Below are 20343 nucleotides of genomic sequence, written 5' to 3'. Positions count from 1 at the left end.
AAGAAAAGCAGTAAGATGAGAATTCTAACAATAATGTATCAGTGCTAAGTATACTAATGGAAACAAATGTGTCATCCTAAGCTAAGCTGGCAAACATAGGGAAAGTGTGATGAGATATGTAAGAAATCTGTGTATCATTGTGCTATTTATTTAGTTATTCAGTTATGGAAGAACTCATGGGAGAGAGTTTGCCTGCCTATATTTTCCAAGTGTAGGATAATAAGATGGGAAAAAAATCCAGAAAAGGGATTTTTTTGATATATCATTTGGTACAAGAATTTATCCCACATTACATCTGTTCTTACATGCCATAACAGGATTTGGAGGTAAAAACGTGGATGTTTTATTCATCTTGTAATATGTATAGTCTATATTTTGCTCATTTTTCTAATTTTAAAACAATTATATACCTGAATTTTCTTTCTTAAACAAATATGTTTTGTTAATGTGTTCACTTATTGTATAAATGTGTCACAACATATAAAATCCTGGATCAGTGATCACTTAGCAGTGTGGCTTGTAGTCACACACTTGCCCAACACATGCTCCTTATTCTCAGAACAATCACTCCCTATTTCTGGAAGCTACACTTGTCTCCACCAATGAGACCATCAGATTCTATCAATATTTGAAATATTACAACATGTGTTATGCTAGATCTTTGACTAACTTAGGACCCCAAAAATCTATGTGAGTCATGGTCTTTCAACTAACTTAAAATGTGTTGGTTCAAAGAATGTTACTTTTTTTTCAAATTAAAATTATCAGTGCAATTCTCAAGCTGTTTGGTCCACAGTAAGAAACAGTCACATCATTTTTGTGGAATATCCTTGAGGCTTAAAATCCAGCAAAGTTCAGTGACCATGCATTATGCTGAGGAAGTAAGGCAGCTCTGAAAGAGAATAAGCTTGCTGAAGGAGTACAACAGCAATGGAAGACATTAGATGAGGGTTAACTCCTTGGCTCTAGTTATTCCTGACCATCAACACGAGCCTGTCCTTCTGCACCCTAGGTTGTTCCAGTCTTTCTAGGAGAAATGATCAGATATCCCCTTGATGTGAATTGATATGATTCTTGCAACTAATTTTGATGTGAATTGATATGATTCTTGCAAGTAAGGAAAGTATAAACTATTAAGTGTATACAAGAATTGTCATTGTTCAGAGAAGGGAACTTGCTGATTTACATTCTTAACTCTCACATTCTTTTGTGGTTACTGAGTCTCAGCCTGTCCTGAAGCCTTGCTATAAAATAAAAGCTGTGCTTTACATGCACAGTTTAACAGATTTGTAAATCTGAAATAATCAAATAGATATCAAAGCATCCTTGAAAAAAAGATGTTCAAATATATGAACAGGATTCATGTTTACTTGAAAGATTTTTCAGAATCACGTAGGTTATATACATGCATGCATACCTATATATTTGTAGATTCAAATAGTTCCCCATATGATCTACATGGCACATAGCAATGCTACTGTTTGAAAATAAATCATGTGTTAACATTTCTGAAGTGCTGTTAAAAACAGATTATGCATTCATTAGTTATTTCAATGGCATTTAAAGCAAAAATGGCATTTATTATTTAATTATGCATGAGTATTACAAAGCTCCTCATACTAGAGTGGTATGTGTTGCATCTATGTAACAGCTTTTGTTTCATCTGTGACTACAGGCAAAATTTAGAAATCTTTCCATTGTTTTTGATGGACTACAGAATATAGGCCTCTGCATCTGTGAATCCTCCCTGATAATGACCTCACTTTCCTTCCTGACTTTCAGGTCACTCAGAGACAGATGCAGGCTAAATCTCCATTCTTTTTCTCATCCTGTATAAACATTGGGTGTTTCCTTCCACCTTTGAATCAGAACTGTTTTTAAGAGAGACTTGTGCTTTTACTTCTTTTTTTCCCCCTATGGATCTTTAAATCATATTGAAGCAGGAAAAGTGTCACATTCCTGCTAAAATATTTCCTGTACAGGGTAAATGCTGACTTATCATGCAAAGTCTATTTTACTGTGAAATTCCTTTGAACCACATAACTCTGTATATTGGGGAAGTATAAACTGGATTTGACTGGATGTCATATTTCATCGGCAGTTCTGTTTGTTTGCTATACATAGAAAATCTGACCAGGAAGTTATTTATAGGTCAAATATACCTTAAAATAGACAAATATGAAAATGCTGCATATGTGTTTCCTTTTTAAAAGTGGAAAGGGTGAAAAGGGAAACAGAAATGAGGAAATGCAAGTTGAATTAAAGATGTAGAAAAATGCAGGGAAAAGCATCCCTGACTAGGAAAGAACAGCCACGAGAAAGTCATGAAATGTAGAACTGCATCTGAAATGGATTTGACTGTATCCTTGGCCACAGCGATCAGTATTCACCTATGCTTCTCAATAACTACCCTTTTAATTTGTATTTGCAAAGTCAAAATATGATGTGTATTAGAATAGTACTAAGCATATGCACTTAGTGTTTGCCTACTCATTTGAAAACTACATGCTTGTAAAACTAGTCAGGATAGAGAGCTGTATGTGAATGCAAATTAAATGTCATAGAAACTTGCATTTAGAAGTATGGAGTTCTGACAGTATACTATGAGTCTGCGTTAATGCCTTACTGATGTCTATGGGATCTCTATTTCAGAATTGACTTACAACATGAAGAAAGAACACATTCTTTGGACTTCTATATGTCTGCTACTTGCTGTTGTCCCTGCCCGTGTTGACTCAGCAGTTGAGGAAGATAAAGAATTTACAAATACTACAGGTAAAACGTTACAAGTGTTTATCTTTCTCAGCGTGTCAAAACTTTGTCTTAGCCCCAAAAGTTGATATATTTTGCAATGTGTCAGAAACTGAATTTTCAAATAAGGGGCATTTTTCTTAAGCTACTTCTTAGAATGCAATGTAGTGCTACTGTTTTTATCTTTTTAAATCCCAAAACAAAACACTTGTGATTCTGTAATATTTCTTGGAACATAGTGCAAGGAGAGAGCTCTGTGAAACTTGATGCCACTGTCTGGCTGGGAAATGTGTGAGAAGGCCAGGGAACTCTGGAGATCTAAGAGTATGGCCACAGTCTTTCACCCAAGTCTCTGAAGCAATAACCTCCCATGGGGCCAAGTGCAAGAATCTAGACAAAATAAACCAAAGTATCTAGTAACAGAAGTTGGTTACAGTCTCATAAAATTCCAAAACATCAACAATATCAGCAACATTTTGTTGTAGATTGGTTACAATTAGGTGACATATTTTCTTAAAAGTAAGGCTTTTGTGGCAAATAAGTAAACTTTTGATACAAATCTCAATGTTTCCATAATAGTGAGAGAACATTAACACTGTGACCATTTCTTTTGGATCGCAGTTTGTTATGTGCCAAATATTTCCATAAACATTCTTATTTCCAATCTCATAGCTTTGAAAATACACTATGTTCAGTGCATTTCCCTTTTTCTAGGTTCACTGCTTTTTTTTATTTCAAAGGAAGATTTAATTTAAAAAAAAGATTTATTTATTTTATTGGAAAGACAGATTTATGGAGAAAAGGAGGGACAGAGAGAAAGATCTGCCATTCACTAATTCACTCCCCAGTTGACCACAATGGACAGAGCTAAGCTAATCTAAAGATAGGAGCCAGGAGCCAGGAGCTTCTTCCAGGTCTCCCACATTGGTACAGGTTCCCAAGGCTTTGAGCCATTCTCTACTGCTTTCCCAGGCCAAAAGCAGGGATCTGGAAGGGAAGTAGAGCAGCTGGGATGTGAACCGGCATCCATATGGGATCCTGGTGCATGCAAGGCGAGGCCTTTAACCACTAAGCCAAGATGCCAGGTTTTAAAAGGCAGATTTGCAAAAAAAAGGAAAAATAAGAGAAAGGTCTTCCATTCACCAGTTCACTCCGCAAAAGGCCTCAACAGCAGGAGCTAGACTGGTCCAAAACGGGAACCCGGAGCCATTTCTGGGTCTCCCACGTGGATGCAGTGGTCCAAACACTTGGGCAATCTGCCATTGCTTTCCCAGGCATGGAAAAGGAGTTGGATCAGAAGTATTACATACATGTAAGTAGTTGGATCAGAAGTATCGGGCACTAGAACCTGCACCCATATGAGATACTGACACTAGCAAACGAAGGATCAGCCTTTAGAACCACTGTGTTGGTCCCAGTATATTTTCTTTTAATAAAATTTGAATATATATTTTATGCCTAAACTGGTGACTGGTCCTAGGTAAACAGTGATGGTTGAGACTGGGTTTATAAGATCCTCACAGTATTATAGGGAATGTTAACTGAGAGAATGGTTATTTCACTTTAATGTAGCAAATGCAATGACGGAATCACCTTTACAGCTGTTAATGAAAAGAGGAATGGAATTCATCTACAGTCATTATCTAAGTGCCAGGTACAGGGATGCAATGTTATAAAAATTTCCTGCAGTGGGAACATTTCTTTATAATATAAACTTTTAGTGTGTCTTTTAAAAATAGAAATATTAGCATTATGAGGGATATTTTTTGTTCTTTACTCAATTTTTTTCTTCAAAGGGAAGTGCGCTAAAGTCCTGGTTCTGTGGGTGACAGACAAAAGGGATACTGAGGATAAGGGTGGAACAAGGAAAATCAGGTGATCGTGGATGTAGGAAGAGAATGGGTCCAAGAAGTGGCCCAGAAATGATGCCAATTCAATCTCCCCCAACTGCACTGAGAAAACACAACCCAGCTCATGAGGATGCTCCTGTCAGCGCTGATGATGAAAAAAACCAGTTAAACTTCTAAATGATAAATCAGCACTTCAAATCGTAGCCAGGTAGTTTCTAAACCTAGATGAGGAAGAACTTTGTTACTCAAGATCTGAAGTCCTCTTGACTAATTGGCTACACAATCTCACTCAAGCTTCATATTTGTATTGTTTTGAATTAATCATGCTGTAACAGTATCCTGCATCTCAATCGAGTCCCTTTTGGAGGCGCAATTCATTATGTGGCTCCAAAGCTGAACCATTTTCTATACCAATATAACATTCATTTAAAAATGTTATTCTTGGGGCTGGCATATTGGTGTGGCAGGCTAATCCTCTTCCTGCAGCATCAGCATCCCATATGGGCACCCATTCATGCCCTGGATGTCTCACTTCTGAATCCGCTTGCACTGGTAGCCTGAGACAGCAGCAGAATATGGCCTGAGGCCTTGGGCCCTGTGCAGACATGGGATTCGCAGGAGAAGCTCCTGGGCCCAAGCATTGGGGCGGCTCAGATCCGGCTCTTGAAGGCATTTGGGGAGATATCAGAGGATAGAAGATCTCTCTTTCTCTCTAATTCTAACTTTAAAGTAAAAGAAATGAATCTTTCAAAAAAACAAGTTACCGTTATTCATCGAAGCCATACAAAATTCTATTGCTCCTTTGTAAGTAATAGTGAAGTTCACTTAGGAAAAAAACCTCCTTGTAAGACAAAATTATAGTGAAAACTAGTAGTGATAAGATTAAAATGTATTTTCTGTGGGAATAAATAATTAGTAGGCAGTATATAAAGAAAAGTAGATAATTTTCAAAATGATAACCCACTTTCATCTCTGAAGCCATTTGAAATTTTGTTAAATTTTAGAAAAATGTCACTAAGAACAAATTTTACAATTAAATTGATGTCTTTATATAAAAGCAAGCTAAGAAATACCGGTTTGCCAGATGTGTAACTGTATCACACAGTTACAGAGAATGTATGAGATCATGGCGTAAAGCTACGAGGAGATCAATTCCAAGTCATGTTATGCAATTGAGCGATTTAATTTACACAATGTCACTTTATTAATTGTAAAATTAAGATAATCACTCCTAACTTAGAAATTATGATGATTCAATGATACAACTGCAAAATATCCAGCTAAGGACTGTTGAATCAGCTCTTGTTACTACAACACTGGCTTGCTCTTATTTTGTGATACACTGCCACCATCTGGTGGTGTGACTGCTAAGCAGGCTCAGTTTGGATGACTATATTCAAAATACACATGCCTATACATATATATTGTTTTCAGCAATCCTCTGAAAAGAAGGCACTACATATTTAAAAATAGAGAATTTCAAGGAAATCTAATAAATACTTATGGAAAGTGAGCATTAGAACTCTATTCTGTAACATCTCTGTTGGTAAAGAAATAGTTGATATGCTTGAGAGCCTTTTAAAGGCCAATTCTCAAAATTCAGATCAGTTTGCATAAAAAGTGACGACTTAGAGAGGAATATGAAGGACAGCTGTTTGGGATTGGACTGCTTGACTCTGCTCCTGGTTACATTACCTCCAACACTGCTTCCCAGTCTCGTGTACGTTCAGCAGCAGCAGATGTTGGCTTGGTTAGCTGGGCCATGCCACTCACTTGGCAGACACAATGTGATTCCAGGCTCTCAGCTTTAGCCTGGCTAATCTCACATGTTATTGGCATTCGGGAAATGAACCTGAACATCAAACATTGATTTGTCTTTGTCTCTTTCTGTGTCATTCTTTTGAAATAAAAGTAAGCAAATCTTGAATGAGCAAAATGGAAATAGTAAATCTTTGCATATTAACTAATATTTCTTAACACATCGGTAAAGACAGGTGCATATATTTAAATATTGATAGGAGTTACAGGTCCTATAGTTTTGACAACAATTATTCATAAAACTATATTTATAAAATGATTTATAAAAGCTATTTATAAATAAAAAATGCACGTGTCAATTCAATATAACCTCAGAGGAAGCTGAAAATGCAAAAACAGAAGTCTATAAAATCCTACTTTAAAGGCTTTGATTATTATAACTTGCTGATTAACCAGTTATGGACAAATGTATTTGGTGCTGCAGTTTGCTCTGTAACATAATATCTCTGTTGCATTTTAATCCTACATTACCAAGTTCGGGGTTTGCGAAACTCACCATTTTGTCATTTTCATCAGGTCAATTTATTTAAATTGAAAAAAAAAAGTAAATTTTATTACCAAATAGATTTTTAAAAAGCAAATTATATATTATAAGGTAATACAAATTAAAATTGAAGGGGTGTTAGTATCTGAGGTATAAAATACATTATGTGAACTTAGGTATAGAAAGTTAGATTTTAAGCCTTCTAAGATTGCAAGTACCACTCTTTAAAAATAGGTTTTCTATTTAAAGACCCTGTAAGAGAGAGAGAGAGAAAGAGAAAATCAACCACCCAAATGGCTTCACAGAAGTCAGAAGACAGAAGCCCCACGTGGGCTTCTCCAGCTTGCAGCAGGAGGCCGCTTTCTAACCTAGGCAGTGATCTAGGCTGAAGCGGAGCTGCCAGGACTTGATCTGGTGCTTGCAGAAGGCTTGTGGCTATCTCAATCTGCTTCACTGAGGTGCGTCCCCTCGTAAGAGTTATTTTGTTATCATGTGCTCATAAAAAATCAGCACTTATGCTAAAATCACTTTGTTAACAATGTTCTAATGTTCCTTAAATATGGCCATACTTCATATTAATTCGTATAAATAATTGTAATAAAATACTAATGGTTGAAAAGACTTGGCAAACTTACTGAATTCAAATTTCATAATGTGTGTATTTTTCTAAAAATGTCACATAAGATTCCCTGCTGTGACCAAAGCCAGTCCAGACTTTTCAAATAAGTAAATAAATCTTTAAAAATAAAAATGAAGGGCCGGGAGCTGTAGCCTAGTGGCTAAAGTCCTCGCCTTGCATGTTCCAGGATCCCATATGGGCATCAGTTCTAATCCTGGCAGCCCCGCTTCCCATCCACCTCCCTGCTTGTGGCCTGGGAAAGCAGTAGAGGACGGCCCAAGGCCTTGAGACCCTGCATCCATGTGGGAGACCTGGAAGCGGCTCCTGGCTCTGGGCTGAAGTCAGGCCATTGCAGTCACTTGGGCAGTAAATCATCAGATGGAAGATCTTCCTCTCTGTCTCTCCTCCTCTCTGTATATCCGCCTTTCCAATTAAAAAAAAAAAAAAAGAAAGAAAGAAAACCCAACTTTTCCTAGTGTTATGTTTTAAAAGTTTTTTTTTTAATTTTTTGTGTGAAATACTAAAGTAACATCAATTTGTATTTCTTCAAAGTAAATTGTTTTACAGTGTGTTAAGACATTGTTGTGAAGACTTAGAATAATTAGGATTCATTTAATAGAATATTCTGCTCCCTAGAGGAGAAACTGATTTAGATTATTGAGAAGTCACTTTCAGGCCTGGTGCAGTAGCCTAGTGGCTAAAGTCCTCGCCTTGCATAGCATCGGCCGTTACGCTCACTTGGGGAGTGAATCATCGGACGGAAGATCTTCCTCTCTGTCTCTCCTCTCTGTATATCCGCTTTTCCAATAAAAAAATAATAAAAAATAAATCTTTAAAGTCCTCGCCTTGTACACACTGCAGTCCCACATGGGCATTGGTTCTAACTCTGGAGTCCCTACTTCCCATCCAGCTCCCTGATTCCAGCCTAGGAGGGCAGCTCTGCACGGGCCAGGACCTTGGGACCCTGCACCCACATAGGAGACCTGAAGGAGGCTCCTGGCTCCAGGCTTCAGATTGGCTCAGCTCCAGCCATTGTGGCCACTTACGGAGTAAATCAGCAGACAGAGAATCTTTCTCCCTTTATATCTGTCTTTCCAGTAAAAATAAATATATCTTAAGAAACAATAAAAGTCATATTCCTCATAAGTAAGTCATAATCACTTTTCAAAGAAGTAGAAAATGTATAACCTCAATAAAAAGAAAATTCTTGAGGAATACTAAGTAGAATTTTTGACCATTATTCTTTTTTTGAAAGGCAGATTTTACAGAGAAGGGTAGAAATAAAGTCTTCTATCTGCTGATTCACTCCACCAAATGGCTGCAATGGCTGGAACTGAGCTGATCCAAAGCTCTCCCACGTGGGTACAGAGGCCAAAAGACTTGAGACATTCTTGTTTTATAGGTCATAATAGAGAGCTGAATTGGAAGTGGAGTGGCGGGATATGAATCAGCACCTATATGGGATGTTGTACGGCAAGTGGAAGATTAACTTGCAGCACCACCATGCAGTACTCATTATTATTTTGATTATATCAATCACATTTTTTCTTTTCTTGTTTTTGTTAGTAGACAAAACTGTATATGTTCACTGTTACAATATGACATCCGAAAGTATATATATATATATGTATATATACACGCTGTATGTATATATTCTGTATATCCACGTATATACATAGATATACTGAAGAATGAGTAACTCTAGATAACTAATGTGCATACAGTAATGTGTTTTGTAGTGAAAGTACCTTAAATTGACTCTTGTAATTTTTGAATAATATAAGCTTAAATCTTGTCAGTGTGTGCACTAATATTTCTTGAAGTTATTGCTCCTAATTGAAATCCCATACTTGCCTTCAACTGTCTCCTACCCAAGCAACCACAACACAGTTTATTGGTAGAACATGTAAACAAATGCCAGTCATATAAAACCAGATCTCTGTTAACACTGCAGGGCTTGAGAAGTTCAAGTTTTAAAAGTCAAATTCTGTTTCCTCTAAGAGCATATCCCCAAAGGGGACAAATTCCTGCAACCAAAATAAGTAGCTGAATATTTAGAGAAAAATTTGTAACTCAGCTTAAAAATAATAACCCCATTCTATTGAAGACATTCTCTCCACTTTTTTTTATAATAGTGCATTCTTTTGTTTTATGAAAAATCTCAATAGAAAGAAAATGCAAAGAATGCAAAGAAAACTGTGTAAGAGGTAGATTTCCACAAATCTATTTCGCCCAGAACTCAGGGTTATTGGGTCTAATCTTAGATTTGACTATTTTGAAAAATAAAAGAATGCACTATGTACTATATTTGTGTAATATCAAACAATTATGTTTTAATAATTATAGAAATAGCTACTGTAGAATATATATCTTAAATGTAAATCTGAGCATATATTTGCTTTTAAAAGGTGACATGTACTTGATTTAGGAAGAACTCAATTTGCCTTAGTGTCTGTATCTAAGTCCAGCTAAATTAAATGAAGAGGACTCTATTTGTTTAAAACATGAACCTATCCAATTGAGTGAGTTTATCTTATCACTAAAATTTCATTCCAAATCAATCAGCTAGTATGGATTGAAAAAATAATCATTAAGAGTCTAGTTAAGTATATGACATATCTGTTTTAATGGTTAATTATTACTTTTTTTTAGCTTCCAAATTTTATTTTTAAAAATTTTTTTTATTAATTACATTGCATTATGTGACACAGTTTTATAGGCACTGGGATTCCCCTCCCCCCTCCCCCCCTCCCCCCAAGGTGGATTCCTCCACCTTTTTGCATTACCACAGTTCAAGTTCATTTGAGATTCTTTCATTGCAAGCATATACAAAGCATAGAGTCCAGCATCTTATTGTCCAGATAAGTTCAATGGCTTCTTGGGGAGACCATCTCTGGTCTGAAGGTAGAGCCGGCAGAGTATCATGGCAATCAACTAAAAGCCCCAACATAACATCAGCAACAATTTATGTTATGGAATTAATTGACATAGTATTAAGTAACCAATATGTTAAAAAAAATGCAAGTTCTTAACCACATCCTGTGACTTCTTCATTGACATTTCAATTTTAGTTTATATACAACCAGGTTCTATACACCCTCAAATGGCTCTGGGTTACTATTCAGCTGTATCATGTCCATTTTCATTATAGTATTTAGCATTTTATAGCGTTGAAGCATAATTTTGCTGAACCTGGCTGTTTTTCGGGTAGTCTAAACGGGCTTATAGCTCTAACAAGACATGTGTCAACAGTTTAAGTGCAGAGCAGTTTTGAGAGGGGTGTGCAGAGAAATCTTCAATACCCCAGCGAGAAGTAGCTAAGCTTTGTGTCCCACTTAGTAAGGTGTAAGTGAATCCATGCTGACCTTAACAGTTAATTATTCCTACTGAAGTTTCTTAGTTGGCAAGATGTGTCTCATTTATTGATGTTAGCTTTTTACCTTTTCTAATGAGTCTGAATTACTGTTGGACTGCTCTTAAGATTAGGACATATTTAAAAGGGAATTAAAATGGTATAAAGAACATCATTATGCTCTTAGTAGAAAATTACACTGTTTTTATTTTTATCTTGTAGATATGAAATTGCCACCACTGAAGCCAGTGCAGACATTTTGTGCAATGAAGGTTGATGATGGCCCCTGCAGAGCATTCATAAAGAGATACTTTTTCAATATTCTCACTCACCAGTGTGAAGAATTTATATATGGAGGATGTGAAGGGAATGAGAATCGATTTGTCAGTCTGGAAGAATGCGAAGAAAACTGTGTAAGAGGTAGATATCTACAAATTTATTTCACCCAGGAGAACTCAGGGCTATTGGGTCTAATCTTACATTTGACTACTTTAGGATAAATAATGTACTAAAAAAAAAACCCATAATGTCCTAATATTTTAATATTTCCAAGGAATCTTCCTCATTCCATACCTGGAGCTTTCATGTTTGAGAATTGTTTTTCAGCAGTTTTGTTTTGTTTTGTTTTGTAATTTAGCATGAAGTGAAGCCTTTCATTGTCAATCTTTTCCAGTTCAGACAGGAGGTTTGTACTGGTAACGAGGTGAATGGAATTCAGCTTCCCTGGGTTGCTATGGATTGGCAGCAAAACAATTGTCAGTCACGTGGACTCGGTTGCTCCTTTAGAGTGTCATGATCTCATTGATGTCCTCTCCCAAGATGATGAATGTGAGATTTCATTTTGAGGTTTTACAGCTCCTAATTAAAAACTAGTATTGCATCAGAGAGTAGAAATACATATATGAAATTCTGGTTGTTCTAATTGGTATCTTGGAGTAATACCAAGTAAAGGAAATATACTTGCCGATACAAGCAAACTTTACTGAAGCCAACTTTTCCCATTTATAGCTAACAGGTTTAAAAGCACATCCTAACCATCTTCCAAACGATTAAATTTATCAGAAGCATTCTTCTTGATGTTAGTAAAATTTAATATTTTTACTAATAATGAAAAATTACAACAGTGTTTGTGGCTTTACCTCATCTCATTTGGATAAGTTCCAATTACTAATAAAAATTTAAATGTGTTTATTTCAGTTTATTCTGCTGAATTGCGAGCTATTTTAGTGAAGAGAATATTCCTTTTTTTCCCGTGGTTAATTTGCTTGTTTACTTATTTATGTAACTATTGTTATGTATTGTTTTTTAGTTGGCATGGTGTCTCCTTTCCTCTCCCCCTAAGTTCCCTCCCCTCCCCTCTGTCTTCCCTCCAGTTTCACAATGGATGTCTTTCATAAAACTTCCCAAGTCCTTTTTGCTGCTGCTGGAGTGTCTCCCAACAATGTAGGAGACAGTCAGTCATTCTGTGGAGTCCATTCTTGTATCCCAAGGCCCTAATGTAGGTACAGTGAGAACTAGATCTTCGGTATTTATGGACAGTAGCAACGGCAGTGATAAAAGGGACATTAACCATCTCAGGTAATTAGTTCCTATTTCTAGTCCAGTATTCCCCCACAATGTGATCCCGAGCTGTCTGAATTGAACTGCATTGTTGTAGAGATGATACCTTTAGCTAATTACACGCAAAGGCTTGTTTTTTTTTTCTTAAAACTTTCTTCCTTTTCTTTCCTTCTTTTGTCTCCCTTTTTCCCTCCCCTCCTGTCCCCCTTTTCTCTCTCCTCCTCTCTCTTCACCTCTCCTCCCTCCTCCTCCCTCCTTCTTTTCAATTTCCACAAGAGCTGTACTAAACAGCCTTGGCCTCACGTTTTTGTCTTGTGGGGAAACTCCCAGTGTGGTGAAAAAATAACTTTTCCCTGTGATTCTGTAACATGCTTTGCTGTGTGCTCCCAAGCTGATGGAAAATCGCTCAAGATTCCTGTATGCCATCCATGTACAATCATGTAAAATGTGTTAGGCTGAGTTTGTCCAGTAAGTCTGAAATAATAAAACTACTTCAAACTACTAAAATGTCCTACATTATACAATTTGTTAACGATTTTAATGCGTAATGAAAGTGTGTTACACAATTTCCAATTTAGTAATTCTTTGAAAATTTCTATTTGTTCATGCTTTAATGTTTTTTTTTAAAGATTTATTTTTATTATTATTTTTTATTGGAAAGGCGGATATACAGAGAGGAGAGACAGAGAGGAAGATCTTCCATCCGATGATTCACTCCCCAAGTGAGCCGCAACGGGCCGATACTATGCCGATCCGAAGCCAGGAGCCTCTTCCGGGTCTCCCACGCGGGTGCAGGGTCCCAAAGCTTTGGGCCGTCCTCAACTGCTTTCCCAGGCCACAGGCAGGGAGCTGGAAGGGAAGCGGGGCTGCCGGGATTAGAACCGGCGCCCATATGGGATCCCGGGCGTGCAAGGCGAGGACTTAACCACTTGCGCCACCGCGCCGGGCCCCATGCTTTAATGTTTAATAACATTAAAATGCAACCCATGTTAAATTATTATCTAAGATAATTACAAAAACTTAGTAAATGTATATTTCTTATACCATCATTCCCAGTAATTAATGTTTAATACATGAGGATAAAGTGCTTGAGAAGAATATTTTTGAAGACAAAATCTTTTATATTTTATATATCAAAATTTATAATTTAATGGAATAGTATAGCGAAAACTTACTACCGAGTTAGGGGATCTTAATGTGGGATTGACCAGTTACAGTAAAAAAAAGCAGATATGTTTCTCAATATTTGAAATATAAGATTACTAAAAATACATATAGATGAATTTATGCATATGTGTAAATGTATGTACATACAGAAAAATATACATATTTTTTAAAAACTACTAAATAGACACATTCCAATTCAAGAAAATTCATCCAACTCCCAACTCCCATTTCCTAGATATTTTCTTTTTAAAGAAAAATAGTATGATGTTCTTAAGGAGAAATGATGAGCCAGTGGCTGATAAAGCATATTGCCTTAATCCTGCTCTTTCTCTCTCCTTTTTTGTCTTTCTGATGGTCATACAATTAATTGAATCTCCCTTGATTAATTTTTTAATGTAGAACAAATGATTACATGACAGAACAATATAATTCAATTAAACTTTGCTAATTTTTATGTGATGAAGCCGAAATTTCACATATTTATTAAATCAATTTTAACTAGACTAATTACCATTTAAATTAGAAATTAGGCTCCAACTTGAAATATAATAGGACAAAGATGACTAGCATTCTAGTTTTTGAGGGGAGTAATTTCATTAATTCTATAATTTTGAGCCAAATACTGCATCCCAGATGCTTTCTGCTTCATCTCTCCTCTGCACCTACTTGTCATTGCATGGAGACCATGAGGTCAGGGAAGAGATCAGAAGGAAGCTAAAGCTAGACTCCCAAGCCTCTCTGGAAATTATCTGCTTTTATATCTCAAGTAGGCTGTTAGAATGAGTGTCCTCGTCCACATTATTTTAAATAACCCTTTTAATTTCAGATATTCTGAACAAGCTTAATTATTGTGAATTATCATTTATGCAAGAATGTTAGAAAACGTTTAAACCATTTGAAGCATTATTACATTATTATTACATGATTATGTGGTTACAATCAGAAGAATTTTATGGAAAGTTCATTTACTCATTTTTATAAGAATAATTTTAACGGTAAATGAATACATTGTCTTAGTTCACTTGTTAAATTGAGATTTAGAGCTCTGCTTTATGAACTGCTAAGACTAACAAAAGTATTGTTTTTATTGCAGATCATTCAAAGATGACTACAAAACTGACATTGCAAAAAGGTGATCATTACTTGTAAACTGTTAGCATTTATATAAGACAGTCAAATCTTGGGGTTCTGTAGAGCAAGGTTGATCATACCTTCATACAATCTTCCAAATTAGAAACAATATGCTTGTGCTTTGATGGGAAGGTCTTAAACATTATACTTGTTCACATTCTATTCCAGGGAAATATTGTTTTAGATCATGCAGATTCCAGTGTCATACATATTTTAAATCTTCTAGGTGGTAATTAAGATGATGCTAATGTAACTTTGGTTCTCCTAATCCTTTATTCTCAACATTGCACAGCATTTGCAAATTTCATCCAAAATCCCCCTGAACGGATGTATACCTTAGAATTCTCATTAGTTCCATAAGCCAGAGAAAGTGGAGGTGTTTAATAGTGAACAGCTGCATGTGTGTATTACTTAGTATTTGCCCACACTGGTTTAACTCTGCGACAGTTTTTTCACTTATTATTTTAACTAAAGCAAGTAATTTTTAGTGAGCTTATCTTATCAGTTCAAAGAAAAATGTTAGCAACAGGTCAAGAAAACCAACACCCTTTCAATAAAGGTCTAAATGCGTATTTAATACAGTGATCATGATGACACATATTTGAATGGAAAAAATAAACAAAAAAAGCAGTTATTTAAGATATAAAAGAGTTCAAAATTCAAAGTAAATTTTAATTTTCTCTATGTTAAGTTGTGTATAAAATACCTGAAAATTTTTGAAATTTTTGAATATTTAAAAATTTTTATGATCTTCATATTTATTCATTGGCCAGTGACTTTTGAAGCAAAGTTAATAAAACAAATTTACTAATGAGTTTTATACTACAACATAAGTGGACATTTGTATAGATATTAATTTATATTTTTAATAAATCTTCCTGTAAATATTGAATTAACCTTGACAAAACGATATAGAATTGCCTTTAAAGAAATTCACAACTGAAAAGCAAACCATAATGTAAAAGGGGATTTTTGTGTACCAAATAAAAGATAGTTTTACAAAAGTATATATAAATAAGACATTTTTAACAGAAATAAGAAAGTAGGAAAAAATCCTGTTGCAAAATAATACTATAAAATACATATTTGATAATTCAGAATTCAATGACTTGTCCATTCAATTTCCACTTAGTACTCATTGACAGCATAGGTTATATCTAAAAGCTCAAAAGAATATCATTTTATTAAAAGTTTATTTCTTTATTTGTAACTATACTTTTAGTTACGATCCTGGGAAGAATTATGCTGCAAGTTTATATTTTTTTATTCAGTCCTATAATAAGACTTCATATAAATCAGTTCAGTTGTAGAATCTTACTTACATGTCATTATATTCTGTTGTTTCAACACAATATTTTTATTCTTTCATTGTTAAAGCATAAAATTCACATGCTATGTGTTAAGCTGATATCTTAAATTTCATAAAAATTCCTTCTAAGACTAAAATCAAAATGACATTTTGTAAATGTTCAACTGTAAAAAATATCTTTTAATTCTCCCATATATTATACACCAGGGGTAACATTCACTTAAAAAAAAAAAACAGGAAAAGCGAATCAAAACAATAATTAGAAATTACCTTACTAAAGTGAGGTTTCTTACTGCCTAAACAGTAAGATACAACTCATGCTGGTGAGGAATTGGTATTAAGAGAGCACTGGAGAATTGTTGGTGGAAGCGTCATTTGAACAGCCATTATGAAAACCAATATGGATGGTACTCAAAAAATTAAAACAGAAGTACCATGTGGCCCAGCAATCCCACAATGGAGTATCTGCATTAAGGAGCTGAAGTCAATATATGAAAAAAAATCCACACTCCACGTTTATTGAAGCAGCATTCACAACATCAAGAGATGGGATCAACCAGAGTGTTTATCAGAGGATAAATTAAGAAAACATATGTATGTATAATAGAGTACCATTCAGCCACAATATAAAACTCTTTTTAAAATTACTTTTACTATTTTCCATGATACTGTTTTGTAGGTGTAGGGATTTCCCCTTTGCTTCCTCCTTCTTCCCCATCTTCCCCTCACATAATTCCACTGCCATATTATTGTAAGAGTGCAGTCCTCCAGCAGCAATTACAAGTTCAACATGATGCACGCTACACACACCATGGCAGTGTAGGCACAGGCAAAGGCAGAAAATGCTAGCATCGTATTATTGAGATCTTTTTTAACTACAATGCAAATGAACCTGGGGGGTATTTGGTTAAATAAAATAAGCCAATCACGAAAGAACAAATACGACATGCTCTGATCTGCAAGCTTTAAAAAAATCAATTTCATTTAAAAAATAATGGTAGAATAGTGATTGTCAGAGAATCAGATTGTATGGGAGGATTGGCCAGGGAGATGATTGTGAAACAATTAGAAGGAATCAGTTGAAGAGATCTACTACTATATAACGTGGTGTCTGTAATTACTAGTCATTTACTTACTGAGAAATTCTAGGAGATAATGTTAGACTCTCTTATTATAAAAATGATTACTACAGTTAGTTAGATTTTGCAATTCCGTAATCATAAGAGAACTTTAAAAAGCATGTGGAAATGGTAGCGGGGGCAGGATAGAAAGGAGAAATTCTTGTGCCTATGAAAAGTATCATGAAAATTAAAAAAAAAAGGAAAAAGGAAAAAGATCCATGAAAAATGAAACTAAAAATAAGTGCATTTTTGTACAAATAATTTTATAGTTCAGAGTTTGGCATAACATTCATGTGCCATGAACTTGTTAAAGATGTATGTATGAGTTTAAAAAAATTCTGGAGAGAGAAAAACAACAGAACGGGGAAAAATCACTGCATATTATTAAATACATTTTTAAAATTTATTTGAGTCATAGATAGAACTCCCGCTCTTTGGCTAACTCCCCTGGGAACTGTATTTCATTCCCACCATGTGAATGGCAAAAACCCACGTTATTTGAACCATTATGGCTGCCTACCATGGTTGTCCTTAGCAGGAAACTCTAGTCAAAAGCCCAGGGGCAGCTATTGCACCTAAGAATGTTTATATGTCTTAACTGCCAATACAAATGTCCACCCCTATATGTTGTTTTTGTACTAAAGCATTTATGGGTATTATTTCTCTGACATATTGGAGCAAAACAGCTTTAAGAATATCATAGTTCATCTTTTGACACTGTGATAATATAACTGCAGGGGAAACAAATGGAGACATTGGGAGCTTTGTTTCCACAACATCAAACCTGATTTGCCTTTAAATCATAAAGTTTTTTAAAAAATCAGTTTAGTTCTGCTCTCATAGTATTCAGAGGGACAAGCTTGTAATGGAGATCGCAGTGGTCAATGTTTGTGACAGCTGCCTTAAGCCTGCCTGGAACATCATCAAAAAAGGATATGACACTTTTACAGAAGCCTCTTCCATCCCTCAGTGTGTATTTCCTTTCTCCCTCTGCACTGTTGGAGCCACTCCAACAACAGCAACAACAACAGCAGCAGCAACAACAACAACAATAAAGGCACAGCATGGAAGGATGCCATACCTCTACATTTATTAATTTTGGTGTAAGATTTAAGGATTTTCTGAGAATAGCCATGGAAACTTCTCATTTCCAATTTAAAAGTTTAACTTATTCTGCTGCCCATAATACACTCCCATGTCTCAATCGCATTAAATATTCAAAAGCCTTTCCTAAATGTTAATGTGCATAACCTTAATAGAAATAATTAAAGCAAGTTTTTGTCATACTGTGTACCTACAAATCAAGGATGGTGCATGATATAATAACACTACATCTTTTATATTTTCAGTCAATATGAAATTAATAGCTGATTCCCTACTTGCTATGAGAAATTTAAAACTTGAATGCCAGTTCTAAATAGTACCACAGATAGGCTCTTTAAGCATCTTTGAAGTCATGTTTTTCTTAACCTTAAATTTTCATGTTTCCTGTTAAATATATAGCTACATGTAAAGTTACAAAATAAATTATTTACAAAAAATAACATGGATTTCTGACATTTTTATGATTTTTAGGAAAGCCAGATTTCTGCTTTTTGGAAGAAGATCCTGGTATCTGTCGGGGTTATATTACCAGGTATTTTTACAACAATCAGTCCAAACAGTGTGAACGTTTCAAGTACGGTGGGTGCCTTGGCAATCTGAACAACTTTGAGTCATTGGAAGAATGCAAGAGCACCTGTGAGGATCCAGGTAAGTGTATTTCCATCTTTTCTTTGTCCATTTATAAACTTCTGAAAATTAAGGCATGTCAGAGGATTTCAAATAAACTCGTGTTTTGCTTTCATCGTGCAAATTAAGATGTTATTTTATTCATTGGATCTAAAGTCATTTGTCCCCATGTTAGGGTAAAGGATACAGAATTTAGAAATTTAGCCATAATGGGAATTATTTTTAAAAATCTAACGTTATGTATATGATGTATTATCTCTTTTTGTTGTATAATTTTGAAATATATGACAGCTGAGATCTCTTTTTCTTACAAATATTTGAGTGCTAACAATTACTTGGATCCTACCATGTAAAATCAATTTAAACTGCCTATAAAATTAAGGGGTTGATTTATACACTAACACTTTTTTTTATAAAGAGCTACAAATTACAAATGGAAATCTCATTTCAAAATACATGTTTAAAATTCACTGTTTTTTCATTTAGCAAAGCAATGTGAAAAACTTCAGTAGATGTTTATTTTGCTTAACAGCACTCTTTGCAATACCTCCACGTGTGCAAATATGTGAACTCAATAATGTTTTCATATTTTAATTTTTTCTATGTTTTCAATGAATGATTTCCTGGTGGAAAAAGATAACACAGCTCAAAGAAATGAAATCAGTGCTGTGAATGACACATTGGCCCCCCAGCCAACCAAGGCTTCCAGACTTTGGGGTAAGGATCTCATTGTCATTAATGTTTCCAGAAAAATATTATCATGATAATAATAGAAGTGGAATATTTTAATGTACATGTAAAATACCGTAAACCCATTTTACTATTTGATAGTGGGTATGTTGGTATACAGAGACTCACAGTCTCTAATATTGTTGTCATAAAAGTGGTCTATTTCTTAATCTCTTCTAAAGTATGCTTTGAAGTAGGCTTTTGATTACGTATCACATGAAAAATTTCATTTGATATTTAACTCCATGCCGAATTTATCTTACAAAATAGTACTAGGAATTATCAGCTTAGTGTGTGATGATAAATCATCTTCCTGGCAGAAGCATGTCACAGCCAATCCAAAATGCATTTAAACCTGGCTTGGCACTGGACAAGTTCTCTGGTATCAGCGCCATGGCACATTAGAAATCCCAGTGGCTGGATTTTCTTTTGGGTTTCTGGGTTCTACCTTGTCAACATATTTATTACATCTAAATAAACATTCAGGAAATATTCCCACAAAAAAATGCCTATCTGGGAATAAACTGATGATGACGATGCATACACAGAAACCACACATAAGTGAGCAGTTAGAAACAATTAAAAATTTGGAAACTCAAAATTTAAGTAAGAGGCCTGCCCTGTGTTCAATCAAAAATGAGAGATTTGTGCAGAAGTAATTCATGTGACTGCTTCACATGCAAACTTTGTGCGAGTTCAAGGAGTTCTATGACTATAAAAA

General features: G+C 35.1%; 1 protein-coding gene across 2 annotated transcripts in view; it reads left to right on the top strand.

Annotated features, from left to right (window-relative positions):
• TFPI (tissue factor pathway inhibitor) overlaps window positions 1-20343 on the top strand; it is a 56927-nt gene that overhangs the window by 19500 nt on the left and 17084 nt on the right. For both annotated transcript variants that reach the window (XM_040971836.1, XM_040971837.1), the window contains exons 2-6: window positions 2653-2775; window positions 11097-11294; window positions 14695-14733; window positions 18738-18914; window positions 19530-19610. In XM_040971836.1, coding sequence (XP_040827770.1) covers window positions 2667-2775; window positions 11097-11294; window positions 14695-14733; window positions 18738-18914; window positions 19530-19610 — 604 coding nt within the window. In that variant the 5' untranslated portion in view covers window positions 2653-2666. The remainder of the gene's footprint in view (window positions 1-2652; window positions 2776-11096; window positions 11295-14694; window positions 14734-18737; window positions 18915-19529; window positions 19611-20343) is intronic.

The sequence above is a fragment of the Ochotona curzoniae genome, unplaced genomic scaffold (genome assembly GCF_017591425.1).
Source record: "Ochotona curzoniae isolate NIBS_2020 unplaced genomic scaffold, NIBS_Ocur_1.0 contig_2210, whole genome shotgun sequence".
In the NCBI taxonomy this organism is placed as follows: Eukaryota; Metazoa; Chordata; class Mammalia; order Lagomorpha; family Ochotonidae; genus Ochotona; species Ochotona curzoniae.
The sequence above is the reverse complement of the archived record's forward strand: the minus strand, read 5'-3'. Positions and strand labels throughout refer to the sequence as shown.